General features: G+C 44.0%; 1 protein-coding gene across 1 annotated transcript in view; it reads left to right on the top strand.

Annotated features, from left to right (window-relative positions):
- The window catches only part of LOC311134333 (sodium-coupled neutral amino acid transporter 3-like), a gene marked incomplete at its 5' end in the record, with an annotated part of 48,471 nt that extends 42,107 nt beyond the window's left edge, over positions 1-6,364 (top strand). Inside the window, 3 exons of the mRNA XM_084167980.1 lie at positions 1,074-1,218; positions 3,676-3,779; positions 4,402-6,364. Coding sequence (XP_084024106.1) covers positions 1,074-1,218; positions 3,676-3,779; positions 4,402-4,506 — 354 coding nt within the window. The 3' untranslated portion in view covers positions 4,507-6,364. The remainder of the gene's footprint in view (positions 1-1,073; positions 1,219-3,675; positions 3,780-4,401) is intronic.
- Between the last annotated feature and the right edge of the window lie 11,736 nt (positions 6,365-18,100).

Below are 18,100 nucleotides of genomic sequence, written 5' to 3'. Positions count from 1 at the left end.
GGTGAAGCTTCGCCTCAGTCTGCGGTCCTGAGCACTCTGGGCAGGTTTTCATCAAGGATCTCTCTGTACTTTGCTCCGTTCATCTTTCCCTCGATCCTGACTAGTCTCCCAGTCCTTGCCGCTGAAAAACATCACCACAGCATGATGCTGCCACCACCATGCTTCACCATAGGGATGGTGCCTGGTTTCAATCTTAGTTTCATCAGACCAGAGAATCTTGTTTCTCATGGTCTGAGAGTCCTTTAGGTGCCTTTTGACAAACTCCAAGTGGGCTGTCATGTGCCTTTTCCTGAAGAGTGGCTTCAGTCTGGCCACTCTACCATGAAGGCCTGATTGGTGGAGTGCTGCAGAGATGCTTGTCCTTCTGGAAGGTTCTCCCATCTCCACAGAGGAACTCTGGAGCTCTGTTAGAGTGACCATCGGGTTCTTAGTCACCTCCCTGACCAAGGCCCTTCTTCCCCGATTGCTAGGAAGAGTCTTGGTGGTTACAAACTTCTTCCATTTAAGAATGATGGAGGCCACTGTGTTCTTGGGGATCTTCAATGTTGCAGAAATGTTTTGGTACCCTTCACCAGATCTGTGCCTCGACACAATCCTGTCTCGGAGCTCTACGGACAATTCCTTCAACCTCATGGCTTGGTTTTTGCTCTGCCATGCACTGTCAACTGTGGGACCTTATATAGACAGGTGTGTGCCTTTCCAAATCATGTCCAATTAATTGAATGTACCACAGGTGGACGCCAATCAAGTTGTAGAAACATCTCAAGGATGATCATTGGAAACAGGATGCAACTGAGCTCAATTTCGAGTCTCATAGCAAAGGGTCTGAATACTTATGTAAATAAGGTATTTCTGTTTTTTATTTGTAATAAATGTGCAAAAATTTCAAAAAACCTGTTTTTACTTTGTCATTACGGGATATTGTGTGTAGATTGATGAGGAAACAAATTAAAAGGTGAAAAGGGCATATTATTATATTAAAGCAGTGGCTTTCTGCTCCTCTTTGATGAAAGGTTGTGTCTGTGAATATGAATAGTGTTGTGACTGTGCTTTTCTGCCCTTGTTCTCGTCAGGTAAGGAGAGCCATCCAGCAGTTGTTTTTCCCCAACAAGACATTCTACTGGCCCCGCCACATTGCTATCGCTGTCACCCTGCTCACTCTCATCAACATGCTGGTCATCTTCGCACCTAACATCCTGGGCATCTTCGGCATTATTGGTAGGTATTTTAAAAATGCACGTCTCTAGAAAGGATGCCTTTAGACGCAAGGCTACCTGAAATTGGACCTCATTGGATAGAAAAGGGCACAACTGCCTATGAATGAAAGCTTAGAATGAGGTAAGACATTGATTTATATAAGATACACTAGTATGCATCATTTTAATTTGTAACAAAATGTAAAACAATTAGTAACTTTACTTCAGGAATATACTTTTAATTCTGACCCTTTTGGAATAAAGCAGTCTAAACTTCTGCACTGTCATCATGACTTTACTAAGAGGAAATGTTATTATACAGACAGACAGAGATCTAGTTGCCCTCAGCTACTTTACAGTAAAGTCAGGGCCCTCACAGCTTAATGATCATAGCGTCTTTCATTTCACCCTCGACCCTTTGATCCCCTATGCATTAAATCCTCAGTGATGGATTTGGAGACATTTTAGGGGAAAGCTCTTAAATCACCTCAGGAATGCATACTATAAACCTTAATCAAAGTCTTGTGATCGTTATGCAACTGAAACGTTCAATCATTTCCTGAAGGACTATAATGCATTGTACAGTGCCTTGCAAAAGTATTCATCCCCCTTGGCGTTTTTCCTATTTTGTTGCGTTACAACCTGTAATTTAAATTGATTTTTATTTAGATTTCATGTAATGGACATACACAAAATAGTCCAAATTGGTGAAGTTTCAACAAATTCGAAAAAATAAATAACGGAAAAGAGGTGCGTGTATTCACCCCCTTTGCTATGAAGCCCCTAAATAAGATCTGGTGCAACCAATTACCTTCAGAAGTCACATCATTAGTTAAATAAAGACCACCTGTGTGCATTCTAAATGTCACATGATCTGTCACATGATCTCAGTATATATACACCTGTTCTGAAAGGCCCCAGAGTCTGCAACACCACTAAGCAAGGGGCACCACCAAGCAAGCGGCACCATGAAGACCAAGGAGCTCTCCAAACAGGTCAGGGACAAAGTTGTGGAGAAGTACAGATCAGTGTTGGGTTATAAAAAAATATCCAAAACTTTGAACATCCCACGGAACACCATTAAATCCATTATTATTAAATGGAAAGAATATGGCACCACAACAAACCTGCCAAGAGGGGTCCGCCCACCAAAACTCACGGACCAGGCAAGGAGGGCATTAATCAGAGAGGCAGCAAAGAGACCAAAGATAACCCTGAAGGAGCTGCAAAGCGCCACAGCGGAGATTGGAGTATCTGTCCATAGAACCACTTTAAGCCATACACTCCACAGAGCTGGGCTTTACGGAAGAGTGGCCAGAAAAAAAGCCATTGCTTAAAGAAATAAATAAGCAAACACGTTTGGTGTTCGCCAAAAGCCATGTGGGAGACTCCCCAAACATATGGAAGAAGGTACTCTGGTCAGACTAAAATTGAGCTTTTTGGCCATCAAGGAAAACGCTATGTCTGGCGCAAACCCAACACCTCTCATCACCTCGAGAACACCACCCCCACGGTGAAGCATGGTGGTGGCAGCGTCATGCTGTGGGGATGTTTTTCATCGGCAGAGACTGGGAAACTGGTCAGAATTGAAGGAATGATGGATGGCACTAAATACAGGGAAATTCTTGAGGGAAACCTGTTTCAGTTTTCCAGACATTTGATACTGGGATGGAGGTTCACCTTCCAGCAGGACAATGACCCTAAGCATACTGCTAAAGCAACACTTGAGTGGTTTAAGGGGAAACATTTAAATGTCTTGGAATGGCCTAGTCAAAGCCCAGACCTCAATCCAATTGAGAATCTGTGGTATGACTTAAAGATTGCTGTACACCAGCGGAACCCATCCAACTTGAAGGAGCTGGAGCGGTTTTGCCTTGAAGAATGGGCAAATATCCCAGTGGCTAGATGTGCCAAGCTTATAGAGACATACCCTAAGAGACTTGCAGCTGTAATTGCTGCCAAAGGTGGCTCTACAAAGTATTGACTTTGGGGGGGGGTCTTATTACGTATTTGTTTCACAAGAAAAAATATTTAGCATCTTCAAAATGGTAGGTATGTTGTGTAAATCAAATGATACAAACCCCCCAAAAATCCATTTTAATTCCAGGTTGTAAGGCAACAAAATAGGAAAAATGCCAAGGGGGGTGAATACTTTTGCAAGCCATTGTACATATGCCTTAGTTTTAGCATCTTATTGTCCCCACAGTTTCATTAGTATTTTTGAGTGAACAGTAATCTGTTGTGTTTAACACTAAGTTTAAGACTTTCCATGCCAATAAAGCCTTTTGAATTTAATCTCTTTGGTTTCTGCTGGTGTCATTCTGACAGTCAGGGAGACAAAGGACGCTTTTGGGGGACTTTCGTGACATCGCTAGGCTACCTCCTCGCTGTTAAATTGCACTTTTGTTATTCTACAGTTCTGTGGAGCTCATTGTTTGACACGGTTGCTAAAGAGTGTCTTTGACCTCTCCTCGCTCAGGTGCCACGTCTGCCCCCTGCCTCATCTTCATCTTCCCTGCTGTCTTCTACATCCGCATCGTACCCGAAGAGGAGGAGCCCATGCGCTCCACCCCCAAAATCCTGGTGAGCGATGTCCCCTAGCGCCCCCTACAACACTAGAGACTACTGTCATGTCTTACTGGAACGCAGCACATTACTGTTAACTATTGGTTTTTAAAGATAATGTATTTTTTTACACACATGACGTATCTTTTCGGTCTGTTTAGTATGGGCATGTAAACAATTAAGCATAAGTGCACATAATAGAATGTAACATAATAGGAATTTGACTGTGAGCTTTCAGTTAGATTAGAATAACTACAGAGAGAGAGTTCCTGGAGATTATCTGCTGAAACAATGTTTGAAGTGCTAAGTAAATTCAATGCAGATTCATTTTATTGACTCATCCATACAGAATCCTTTCGATATATTTGCTGAGTGAGTAATGCCACTCTAATATCGTCATTACAATTCAGAAATGTATACACAAACCCTAGACTACAATAATAATGGTTGAATAGCTTTGAGTGCATTAAGGCTGAAACTCAGTGACAGAGTCATCAACTGTGTGCATTACCTCTCTCTCATCCATCCTCACTCTCTCTCCTCTCGCTCTCTCTTTCTCACTCTCTTTCTCACTCTCTTTCTCCCTCCCTCTTTCTCACTCTCTCTCTCCCTCTCCTCTGCCTCTCCCTCTCTCTCGCAGGCTGCCTGCTTCGCTGGAATAGGCTTCCTGTTTATGATAATGAGCCTGAGCTTTATCCTTATTGATTGGACATCGGGGAGTAGCAAAGCCAGCAGTGGTCACTAGACTGCTTCTACCGTCTTCAGTTTTTATATTGTAAATCTATACCTGTATTGTATTTTCTCTGTGTTTTCATGGATCATATTTTGTAGAGGATGCACTATCTCTTCCTCCAGAAAGAGTGGGCCACAGTGTCTAGAGATGGGGAGTTCAGTATTCTGGAGGTTTCTGCTCCTCGCTGGAAGAAGATAGTGCATTCGAAACAAATGGAAAGTCAAGCTGGCTCTCTGAATCTGCCACCACCTCCCATTCCAGCCCTGCCCCTGTACCAGACCGGACCAGACCAGACCAGACCCATAACCCACTACCCTATAAACTTGAACTCTGTGAATCACAGCAAGAATCTAACTGCTACACTTTAGTCTAGACACCCCGTAGATTTCTTCAACAGTAGGGGAGAAGAAGACACAACAGATCGTTGGGGGCTGGACAGTTATTTTATATTTGTAGGTCTTGTAAGTCTACTGTGTTAAGTTATTCATGTAATTAGGTCATGGCAAGATTCTGTGCAATAGCTGAGGAAATGTGGCATTAAAAGCTATTGGACAGAGCGGTGGTGACTGTGGCATCGCCCAGTGACCCATGCTGCTGTTGTCACCCTGGTGGCCAGGTGCCGTCCTTCTAGACGCTCGGCTTCACTCCTCACATATATCAGAGGATGGAACCATACAACTGATATCCAACTGTACAGTGTATACAGTGTGTATACAGTAGGTTGACTCTACCATTACAATACAGTATGATATATATACAGAGAGATATATTTGTCATCATTTTTATTTAATAAAGGGTATAATATGGACCTTTGAGTGTATCCTCAGCAACAGTATCAAGGCTATCATATCACATTGGTGTGTCTCTTTGATACGTGCACTGAACCATATCAGAATAGCTTTTTCATGGTTCGAGGAGCAGCTCTGATGTCTAAAATGGAAGGGAATCCTGGCTATAAGCTGTCTACTCAGTATGAGGGTCTATTATAGAGGTTTTAGAGGTTATTGTTAACTTGGTCCCGGATCAGTGGGGTTGTATATCTCTGCATTGTCATGTTTTGATCATTTGAGGGCTCACTGATCTAGGACCAGTGTTCTTAGTGGCAGAGGATGCTCTCTACCTGGGTTTGTTGTTGTGTTGTTTCTGAACATTTACTGAAAGTAATCAGAGATAACCCAAAAATATAAAGAAAACTCACAGGGTCAATTCATTACGTGGAGAATCAAGGATGACGTGTGTAAATATGGTTATTTCCAGGACAAGCTCGTTTTTGAGTTTGGTCCCGAACTAAAGTTTAGTCTAGTGCCATGATAAGCACATAATGTGGTATCAATGCCTCTCTAACATCCCTGCAAAGTAGGTGGTTAGTTATAGCACTTTCAGCTGATAAGTACAATTTCTTCCTATAGCCATTAATCAATTGACATGCAAACAATTTATTTGTAAGATACTCATTTGTTTTATAAATATGATTTTAAGGGACTAACCTTTGTAATACAAATTACAATCTCTGAAAAATCTAAAAGTCTAAATCTTAAGTAAATTGTATAATCCTGTGTATGTTACATTACAACAACATATGTATTTAAGGTCTAACATGGTACAAGGACGTTTCCTCCAACTACTTGAAGCACTTTCTCTCCTGTTCTGTGTCTGCATAGTGTTTAGCAGCCCTGCAATGATTTAAGTGTGAACATGGTGTGTACATGGTGTGTGCATGGTGTGTATATGGTGTGTACATGGTGTGTATATGGTGTGTATATGGTGTGTGTCTGTTCATCTGCTCCAGTATGGAGAAAACACAATTATGTACAGTGGATGTACTGTAAGGATTGTTAGTGTGTCTGTGTGTTGAAATTAAACATGGCTCTACTGTATTTGAATTATGGTACTTACTTATACACTATTGATTGTGAAACGATCAATGGATACATGAACCATAAGTGTAATGTGTCAATCTTAGGCTTATGAATCCCATTGACTCTTACCAAATGAGTCAAATAAGATTTAAAAGCCTGACTGAACCTTTCATAATCTCAGACTACAGTGTTGTCAGGTATGAGTGGAATAGTATTTTCTAGTCGGTTTCTAAACATCCCTGTAGCTGCTTTTGGGGACTGTCTGCCAACTCTTGCAGGTGTTGAGTAGGTTTGATACAGTAGTCAGGTGGAATGTCCCCTGTCTCTCTCTGTTGTTTTCCTTGTGATGAAGTTACATATTCCACACTACAGTGAGTGCTGTAATGTTATATATACGTATTGTATCATTGTTCTGTCAAACTTGGTTGTAAAGCGCAACAAACACCTCTCTCAATCAATCATTAATCACATTTTCTTTAGAGAATAACCAGTCTGCATGTGCCATTATACAGTATATCAGGATCAGCCAGCTCTGCTCTGCTCTCTATCTATTACTCATTTATTTAATAGCTTAATGGATTCATTTGTTTCTATTTCAATAAAGATCAATGTTTAAAGTCATATATTTTAACAACATGTTTGTTTTATACTGATGTCATATACAGTGAGGTAAAAAAGTATTTAATCCCCTGCTGATTTTGTACGTTTGCCCACTGACAAAGAAATGATCAGTCTATAATTTTAATGGTAGGTTTATTTGAACAGTGAGTGACAGAATAACAACAACAAAATCCAGAAAAACGCATGTCAAAAATGTTATAAATTGATTAGCATTTTAATGAGGGAAATAAGTATTTGACCCCCTCTCAATCAGAAAGATTTCTGGCTCCCAGGTGTCTTTTATACAGGTAACGAGCTGAGATTAGGAGCACACTCTTAAAGGGAGTGCTCCTAATCTCAGCTTGTTACCTGTATAAAAGACACCTGTCCACAGAAGCAATCAATCAATCAGATTCCAAACTCTCCACCATGGCCAAGACCAAAGAGCTCTCCAAGGATGTCAGGGACAAGATTGTGGACCTACACAAGGCTGGAATGGGCTACAAGACCATCACCAAGCAGCTTGGTGAGAAGGTGACAACTGTTGGTGCGATTATTCGCAAATGGAAGAAACACAAAATAACTGTCAATCTCCCTCGACCTAGGACTCCATACAAGATCTCACCTCGTGGAGTTGAAATAATCATGAGAACGGTGAGGAATCAGCCCAGAACTACACAGGAGGATCTTGTCAATGATCTCAAGGCAGCTGGGACCATAGTCACCAAGAAAACAATTGGTAACACATTACGCCGTGAAGGACTGAAATCCTGCAGCGCCCGCAAGGTCCCCCTGCTCAAGTAAGCACATATACAGGCCTGTCTGAAGTTTGCCAATGAACATCTGAATGATTCAGAGGAGAACTGGGTGAAAGTGTTGTGGTCAGATGAGACCAAAATCGAGTTCTTTGGCATCAACTCAACTCGCCGTGTTTGGAGGAGGAGGAATGCTGCCTATGACCCCAAGAACACCATCCCCACCGTCAAACATGGAGGTGGAAACATTATGCTTTGGGGGTGTTTTTCTGCTAAGGGGACAGGACAACTTCACCGCATCAAAGGGACGATGGACGGGGCCATGTACCGTCAAATCTTGGGTGAGAACCTCCTTCCCTCAGTCAGGGCATTGAAAATGGGTCGTGGATGGGTATTCCAGCATGACAATGACCCAAAACACACGGCCAAGGCAAAAAAGGAGTGTCTCAAGAAGAAGCACATTAAGGTCCTGGAGTGGCCTAGCCAGTCTCCAAACCTTAATCCCATAGAAAATCTGTGGAGGGAGCTGAAGGTTCGAGTTGCCAAACGTCAGCCTCGAAACCTTAATGACTTGGAGAAGATCTGCAAAGAGGAGTGGAACAAAATCCCTCCTGAGTTGTGTGCAAACCTGGTGGCCAACTACAAGAAACGTCTGACCTCTGTGATTGCCAACAAGGGTTTTGCCACCAAGTACTAAGTCATGTTTTGCAGAGGGGTCAAATACTTATTTCCCTCATTAAAATGCAAATCAATTTATAACATTTCTGACATGCGTTTTTCTGGAATTTTTTGTTGTTATTCTGTCTCTCACTGTTCAAATAAACCTACCATTACAATTATAGACTGATCATGTCTTTGTCAGTGGGCAAACGTACAAAATCAGCAGGGGATCAAATACTTTTTTCCCTCACTGTACAACTGGTATGTTATTCTCTGACAAATCAGCCCATACGCATACCATGTGTACCACCAGGGGGAGACATTTTGAAAGTGGCTGATATGAAATCTTTGACTGTCTGGTCACTGGCTCCTTATACAGTACTCTCATTTCCTTGTGTGATTTAATGAAATTGGTATATGAGTTCATGACAACTTATATGAAATAAAGACTTCAACCAGCATTTATAAATAATGTATATAAATGTAAACCCTTTATATTCAATATGCAAATCTAGTTTGTATAATGTAAATAGCATGTACTGTAGTTTTAGTCTGATCATTAAAAAGAGAAATGTAATCATTTTAAAGTGCTTTTAAACTATTTTGCCCTTCAATTCATGTCTTTATTTTATTGTATCTCAATATATTTGAATACATTGCTGGCAGTTATTGTACTGTAAACAATGTTGCAATAAAAACAACAAAATAACATTTTGGAACTTCTAAATCTGTCCTATTGCACCAAATATGTCCCTCACTATGGCACTATGTGCAAAAAAAACATCTAATAAACATATTGCTTCATACTGTGCATGCTAATAATTTCAAATCACACACATTCTGTCCCATCACCTCTATTTTAAGCAGTGCAGTTTACCGCTCTCAGGCAGATTGCTAACAGAAGTATGATGACGCGTTTATGTTTATGTGAAAACACACTGGCCCTGCTACACCACCGGGTCTGTGGGTATGATAGAGTTTAGAACCAATAGACATTATGTAATTTGTCCCTATGGGGGAACCATTTTGGATAAGAGCGTCTGCTAAATGACGTAAATGTAAATGTAATTTTGGATGCTGTGTAGAACCCTTAGATTTTTTGGAACCCTCTCACAAGGAACCGTAGGTGGGTTCGTTGTTTTGCCCCAGTAGGGGAACCTAATTGGGTTCTACGTAGAACCCTCTCATGAAGAACATTCTGGTTCCATGGTTGTCATCTGTCCCTATGGGGGAACCCTTTTTATGGAGCGATTTCAATGCCGAAAGAAATTGTATTTGAATTTCACAATTTAGAATTTGTTTTAGGATTTTGCATTTTAATGTAATATTTTTGAATTGGTAATGCACAAACTGAATCATAGAATTCATAATTTGAACTTGTATTTCATGAATAGAATGAATATTGCGGTCAGCTTTACAATTATATTTCAATTTAATTGAATATTCAAATTCAATATTTATATATTCAGTTTCAATATAGTAGATATTGCATTTATTGTCTGTATATCAAGTTTACAAACTATTATTTCAATTTGATCAACGTTTTATGTATTCAACTTCTCAGATACATTCAGATTAAGTTTTCAAATTCAGTTATCTGGTACTTTGCCAGCCAGGAAAGGTAGAGGTGACCAGATAGAATGAAAGGCTCTCTGTGGTAAAAATAAGCTTCTGGCGGTTTCTGAAGCCAATGTGGCATGTTTAATTTATTGTCTTCCTATGAATTTGTCTCTAGCATTTGAACCGTTTTGGCTATAACCTATTAATATAATATGCCATTTAGCAGACGCTTTTATCCAAAGCGACTTACAGTCGTGCATGCATACATTTTTGTGTATGGGTGGTCCCGGGGATCGAACCCACTACCTTGGCGTTACAAGCGCCGTGCTCTACCAGCTGAGCTACAGAGGACCACACTATTCCTGAAAGTTTAGACTCTCTGGAACATGGACGTGCCTTCTGTTCCCCTCACAGGCTGTGCAGGACATGTCAGAAGGGAGTGTCACAAAAACCACAATTTGGCCGCCATAAGAACATAGTTGAATAGCCCTGTCATAGCCCTTCTAAGGATAGCCTTTCCACTCCCTATTTAATCTTGCTCTTGTGACTGACTGGGTTCAAACCAGGTCTCCTGCATGTCACAGCACCAATATAACTACCTGGGTTTGAAATCAGGCCTACTGCACAACAGTAACCGTTTCTGTGGCAAACAAAAGCAGACAGATCTGTGCACCCCATTTAATGAAAGTGCAACAGAGGTAGTTTGGTGATCCATGCACGTGATGGGAAACCTTGCCTGAGACCTGAAGACGTGTTAGTTTGACTGGTAGGGTTCTAACCCAGGTCTTCTGTGTGCCAGACAATGCAACTTTTCAGGTCTCAGACAAGTTACTCATGTTCCAGAGAGTCTAAGAATATAGCCACATTTATAGGAAGAAAATAAATTAAACATGACACATTGGCTTCAGAAATCAAACGTGTGTACATTATACAATCATTAGGGATATGGCAGGATGAAGTTGGTGAAGAGCAGCCTCAAATATCAGCCTCAAGTATATATTTACTGTACACATTAAGTATATTTTTACTGTACACATGAAATTGGGCTCCCGAGTGGCGTAGCGGTTTAAGGCGCTGCATCTCACAACAGACCCTGGTTCTATTCCAGGCTGTATCACAACCCGGCCATGATTGGGAGTCCCGTAGTGCAGCGCACAATTGGCCCAGCTTCATCCAGGTTTGGCCGGGGTAGGCTGTAATTGTAAATTAGAATTTGTGCTTAACTGACTTGCCTAGTTAAATAACATTTTTAAAAATAGGCGCGGCAAAAAATTGCGTTTTGTGTAAAGATGTAGGTGGATCTTTATAGTTGCTGCCATATCGTAGTTCCAAAGAAAAGGAACACTACTTGACTGCCTGTCTGCCTCCTGAGCAGTTTAGCCAATATTTGGAATGATGATGAAAAAATTACACTCAATCGCTAATTAGACTGCGTGTCTGTGGGCTTGTTCGACATTGCAGCCGACAGTGCAGGCGACTGCCGACTGACTGATCTACAAATGACCTTGCATCATAAATAACGACTCATTATTATTTGTAGATCAGTCAGTCAGTCACAATTTACCCATGATTCATCACGGTTGTGATGCTCTCGAACACAGCCTGTGTCTTGTTGCGTTCCACCTCTGGGCAGCCGAACATTCTAGGCAGCCGAGCGTGTATCCGGACCTGTAAAAATAGTCGGACAATGGGCAAGTTTGTTTTGCATCACCCGGTGCCATAGGTATGCAATATGCTGATATCATGGCGAGAGTAAATAGCTGCATGTAACTCAGCAGCTGAGAAAAACATGAAATCGCTAGACTGCATGTTTGTGTCATGCTTATGTTTGCAATACTGACAACTACGTTTGTACCAACATGTCTATAATGTATTTTGTGTAAAACATGTACATAGCTGCATGTAGCCTACTCCCCTCCTGAAAAAATAAAAAAAGCAGAGCACTCAGCACAGCAGCTACATAGACAGTGGAGTGGGCACTCAGCTATGTAAAACAATTCAGCACATGCGCAGAAATATCCGTATTTTTAGCCTGGGCAAATTGGGATATAGAAACTCTCCATCTGTAGCCACTCCGTATATTCAATATAAGGTACAATCATTACTGCACTTTGAAATGTAGGTGGGGGCAATGTGCTGGCGGGGGCTCATTAGCATAATTTTGGGGCATGGTCTAAAAAAAATTGTATTTGTGCCAACCATTAGTGAAAGTGTTGCACCAGTTTAAGTGGTTTTATCATTATGTTGATGAAGGTTGAGCACCTCATTTGTCCACTCCCAGTTCTACAAGCTTTGTAAAAGCTTGTGGCAATCAAGAGCTGCAGTGTTAAGAGAGTGGCGCAGTGGTCTAAGGCACTGCATCGCAGTGCTAGCTGTGCCACTAGAGATCCTGGTTTGAATCCAGGCTCTGCTGTAGCTGGCCGCAACCGGGAGACCAATGGGGCGGCGCACAATTGGCCCAGCGTCGTCCAGGGTAGGGGAGGGAGTGGCTGGCAGGGAGGTAGCTCAGTTGGTAGAGCATGGCATTTGCAACGCCAAAATAAAAAAATAAAATAGAATAATGTATGCACTAACTGTAAGTCGCTCTGGATAAGAGCGTCTGCTAAATAATGTAAATTACTGTGCATTTTCCAGTAACTTAATAGCAGTTGGCACCAGGAAGTTCATGTTTATTTTTCAATAATTTACTGTCAGCTTGCTGCAAGTAGTTATTGTAAAATTCACAGTAACTTACTGTGGCTGATCTCTATCACACACACTGACCTGATGGTGTGGCAGAAAGGTCAGTTTTCTGTCAACCAAGAGGTTGAGGCCAAGTCTGGCAAAGAATGCTTAGTAGTTGTCAACTAATATTAAGCTATCTTGTAATCAGAAAAGTTCTGTGAAAGTACAGTAAGTTACTGGCAGCTAGTTGCAAATAACCCACTGGGCGCACACTGGTTGAATTAACGTTGATTCCACGTCATTTCAATGAAATTATGCTGAACCAACGTGGAATAGACGTTGATTTGACGTCTGTGCCCAGTGGGAAGTAAGTTACTAGCACTTACTGGCTATTAAGTTACTTTGAATTTTACAATAACTTAGGTTAGGTTAGTCTTTAATTTTGATTTACAGCCAAAATGTATTTTATGGCATGTAGGCTATTGTAATACATTTTTGTTCCAATCAAATAGCATCTGTTCCTGTCAGATGGCACAAAGAGAGTCTCATTTTAAACTTCACTTTTTGTTTAGAAAGATTTCCTTGGCAGGGAAACCATTCAACAAAAGCACAACAGAGCTCTGTTGTAAAGCAATGAGCCATTACATTTAGATTTTATTGTCACTGGCCTACACACAATACCCCATAATGTCAAAGTGGAATTATGTTTATTTTTAATTGTCTTGAGTCAGTAAGTATTCAACCCATTTGTTATTGCAAGCCTAAATAAGTTCAGGAGTAAAAATTTGCTTAACAAGTCACATATTAAGTTGCATGTTGGCAATAATAGTGTTTAACATGATTTTTGAATGACTACCTCATCTCTGTACCCCACAATTAAGGTCCCTCAATTGAGCAGAGATTCAACCACAAAGACCAGGTAGGTTTTCCAATGCCTTGCAAGGAAGGGCACATATTGGTAGATGGGTAAAAAAAGAAAGCAGACATTGAATATCCTTCTGAGCATGGTGAACTTATTAATTACACTTTGGATGGTGTATCAATACACTAACTCAGTTGCTGGAAAGGAAGGAAACCGCTCAGGGATTTCACCATGAGGCCAATGGTGACTTTAAAACGGTTACAGAGTTTAATGGATGTGATAGGAGAAAACTGAGGATGGATCAACAACAGTGTGGTTACTCCACTATACTAACCTAATTGACAGAGTGAAAAGAAGGAAGCCTGTACAGAATAAATATATTCCAAAACATGCATCCTGTAATACTGCAACAAATGTGGCAAAGCAATTAACTTTTTGTCCTGAATACAAAGTGTGTTTCGGGCAAATCCAATACAGCACATTACTGAGTACCACTCCATATTTTCAAGCATAGTGGTGGCTGCATGTTATGGGTATGCTTGTAATCGTTAAGGACTAGGGAGTTCTTCAGGATAAAAAATAAATGGAATGGAGCTAAGCACAGGCAAAATCCTAGAGGAAAACCTGGTTCAGTCTGCTTTCCACCAGACACTGGGCGATTAAGTAACCTTTCAGCAGGACAATAACCTAAAACACAAGCCCAAATCTACACTGGATTTGCTTACCAAGAAGACAGTGAATGTTCCTGAGTGGCCGAGTTACAGTTTTGACCTAAATCTATGTCACGGATTCAGCCGAGGCTGCCCCTCCTCCTTGCTTGGGCAGGCTTCGGTGTTCGTCGTCACCGGAGTACTAGCTGCCACCAATCTATGTTTCTGTGTTCTACTTGTTTTGTCTTTATTGTACACACCTGGTTCCCATTATGTCCATGATTTGTTCCCTATTTTACCCTCTGGCTCCCACTGTGTTGTGTGCGTGTTTGTTCTATGTTTGGTGTTATCAACTGGTGAGCGGGATTGTCCTCCCTGCGTGGAGTTTATGTTCATTTATATTTACGAGTAAAGTATGTTGTCTACTAGCTCTGTGTCCTGCGCCTGACTCCGTCCTACCACTACACACTGACGCCTGACAGTAACACGCATCTCAAATGGAGTCAGCAGGTACATTCATTCCTTCCGGATCAGTGGAGGAACGCGTCCAACAGCAGGCGACCATGATACAGACTCTCAGCACAGCAATGGAGTGCGTGTTGAACACCATGGAGCGATGGGAGAGAGGGGGTTTTCCTACACCTCCTTCAACTACACAGCAACCCACACCGCTGTCCACCCCTTCGTCACCTGGGTCCAGTGGGATTCGGCTCTCGCTCCCGAGGGCATATGATGGTACAGCTGCCGGGTGCCAGGGTTTTCTGCTCCAGGTAGAGCTCTACCTGGCGACCATCCACCCGGCTCCCTTGGGATACGAGAGCGTGTCCGCCCTCATCTCCTGTCTGTCGGGGAGAGCGCTCAAGTGGGCCTACGCCGAGTGGGGAGGAATAGACGCGGCGTCGGTACGCTATGAAGATTTCACCCGCCGCTTCCGGGCGGTATTCGATCATCCACCGGAGGGGAGAGCGGCGGGGGAACGTCTGTTCCACCTCAGACGGGATGAGGAGCGCTCAGGACTTCACACTGGACTTCAGGACCCTGGCAGCCAGCACGGGATGGAATGAGAGGGCCCTGATTGACCACTACCGATGCAGCCTACGGGAGGATGTTCGTCGGGAGCTGGCCTGCAGGGACACCACCCTTAACCTGGACCAGCTGGTGGATTTGTCGATAAGGCTGGATAACCTGTTGGCCACCCGCGGACGTCCGGATCGGGGTCCGTCCATTCCATCCCCCAGCACCTCCGACCCTACACCGATGGAGCTTGGAGGTGCTGCTCTCAGGGCCGTCTCCTGCACCAACTGTGGCCGCAGAGGACACACTGCTGGTCAGTGCTGGGGAGGGTCCTCAGGGAGTCGAGGCAGCAGGCAGAGCACTGGTGGACCATCCCAGGTGAGTAGGCACCCGACTCACCCAGAACTCCCTGTTGGCACATGTGTATTGACATCTATTTCCTGAGTTTTCCCCGCATTCACAGCATAAGGTGCTCGTAGATTCAGGCGCAGCTGGGAACTCTATTGATCGTATGTTTTCCTGTAGATTAGTGATTCATATTGTTCCTGTTGATGTGCCCTTCCCTGTACATGCCTTAGATAGTCGCCCTTTAGGGTCAGGCCTGATTAGGGAGGTCACAGCTCCACTCTGGATGAAAACGCAGGAGGGTCATGAGGAGAGAATTAGTCTCTTTCTGATTGATTCTCCTGCGTTCCCAGTGGTGTTGGGGCTTCCCTGGTTAACCTCTCATGACCCCACGATTTCATGGCAACAGAGGGCTCTCAAGGGATGGTCACGTCAGTGCTTGGGGAGGTGTGTAGGTGTTTCCATAGGGGCAACTACGGTGGAGAGTCCAAACCAGGTCTCCACTATGCACTTTTCTGTAAAAAGAAGGCAACTTAATTACCACCCCATCGACAGTGGGATTGTGCGATAAATCTCCAGGTAGGCGCTGCACTTCTCCGGAGTCACTTGTATCCTCTGTCACAGGAAGAGATGGCTGCTATGGAAACATATGTCTCCGAATCTCTGGGACAGGGATACATTCGGACTTCCACTTCACCTGCCTCCTCGAGTTTCTTTTTTGTGAAGAAGAAGGATGGAGGTTTACGCCCGTGCATAGACTACCGTGGTGTCAATCAGATCACTGTTAAGTACAGTTATCCACTACCTCTCATTGCTAGTATGAAGGAGTCATTGCACGGGGTGCGCTTCTTCACCAAATTGGAACACAGGAGCGCGTACAACCTGATGTGTATCCGGGAGGGGGATGAGTGGAAGACGGTATTTAGTACCATATCTGGGCACTATGAGTACCTCGTCATGCCGTACGGGTTGATAAATGCTCCATCAGTCTTCCAATCCTTTGTTGATGAGATTTCCAGGGACCTGCACGGACAGGGTGTAGTGGTGTATATAGATGACATTCTCATATACTCCGCTACACGAGCCGAGCATGTGTCCCTGGTGCGCAAGGTGCTTGGTCGACTGTTGGAACATGACCTGTACGTCAAGGCGGAGAAATGTCTGTTCTTTCAACAGTCCGTCTCCTTCCTAGGGCACCACCTGTCCGCGTCAGGGGTGGAGATGAAGATTGACCGCATTTCTGCCGTGCGTAATTGGCCGACTCCAACCACGGTTAAGGAGATGCAGCGGTTCTTAGGGTTTGCCAACTACTACCGGAGGTTTATCCGGGGCTTTGGTCAGGTAGCAGCTCCCATTACCTCCTTGCTGAAGGGGGGACCGGTGCGGCTGCAGTGGTCAGCTGAGGCGGACAGGGCTTTTGGTCACCTGAAGGACCTGTTTACCTCGGCTCCTGTGCTGGCTCATCCGGATCCCTCCTTGGCATTCACAGTAGAGGTGAACGCGTCCGAGGCTGGGATAGGAGCTGTACTGTCTCAGCGCTCGGGTACGCCACCAAAGCTCCGCCCCTGTGCTTTCTTTTCGAAGAAGCTCAGCCCGGCGGAGCGCAACTATGATGTGGGGGACCGGGAGCTGTTAGCTGTTGTCCAGGCTCTGAAAGCGTGGAGGCATTGGCTTGAGGGGGCTAAAAACCCTTTCCTCATTTTGACTGACCACCGCAATCTGGAGTACATCCGGGCGGTGAGGAGACTGAACCCTCGCCAGGCAAGGTGGGCCATGTTTTTCACCCATTTTGTATTCACCCTCCTTTCTTACAGACCAGGTTCCCAGAACGCTAAGGCAGACGCTCTGTCCCAGCTGTATGACACAGAGGAGAGGTCCATGGAGCCCACTCCCATACTTCCGGCTTCGTGTCTGGTGGCACCGGTGGTGTGGGAGGTTGACGCGGACATTGAGCGGGCGTTACGTATGGAGCCCACTCCCCCCTAGTGTCCAGAGGGTCGTATGTACGTTCCGTTAGATGTCCACGATCAATTGATCTATTGGGCTCACACGTCACCCTCCTCTGGTCATCCTGGCATTGGTCGGACAGTGCACTTAGTGGGAAGTACTGGTGGCCCACTTTAGCTAAGGACGTGAGGGTTTGTTTCCTCCTGCTCGGTGTGCGCCCAGTGTAAGGCACCTAGACACCTGCCCAGAGGGAAATTACAACCCCTACCCGTTCCACAACGGCCGTGGTCCCACCTATCGGTGGATTTCATTACGGACCTTCCCCCGTCACAAGGGAATACCACGATCCTGGTCATTGTGGATCGGTTTTCTATGTCCTGCCGTCTCATTCCTTTGCCCTGTCTCCCTACGGCCCTACAGACTGCGGAGGCCCTATTTACACACGTCTTCTGGCACTACGGGGTACCTGAGGATATAGTGTCTGATCGGGGTTCCCAGTTCACCTCAAGGGTCTGGAGGGCGTTCATGGAACGTCTGGGGGTCTCGGTTAGCCTGACCTCAGGGTTTCACCCCGAGAGTAATGGGCAGGTGGAAAGAGTAAACCAGGATGTGGGTAGGTTTCTGCGGTCCTATTGCCAGGACCGGCCGGGGGAGTGGTCAGTTTTCGACAGAAGGCGCGCGCCGACCGCC

Source organism: Coregonus lavaretus, assembly GCF_964263955.1.
Source record: "Coregonus lavaretus genome assembly, chromosome: 8".
Classification (NCBI taxonomy): Eukaryota; Metazoa; Chordata; class Actinopteri; order Salmoniformes; family Salmonidae; genus Coregonus; species Coregonus lavaretus.
The sequence above is the reverse complement of the archived record's forward strand: the minus strand, read 5'-3'. Positions and strand labels throughout refer to the sequence as shown.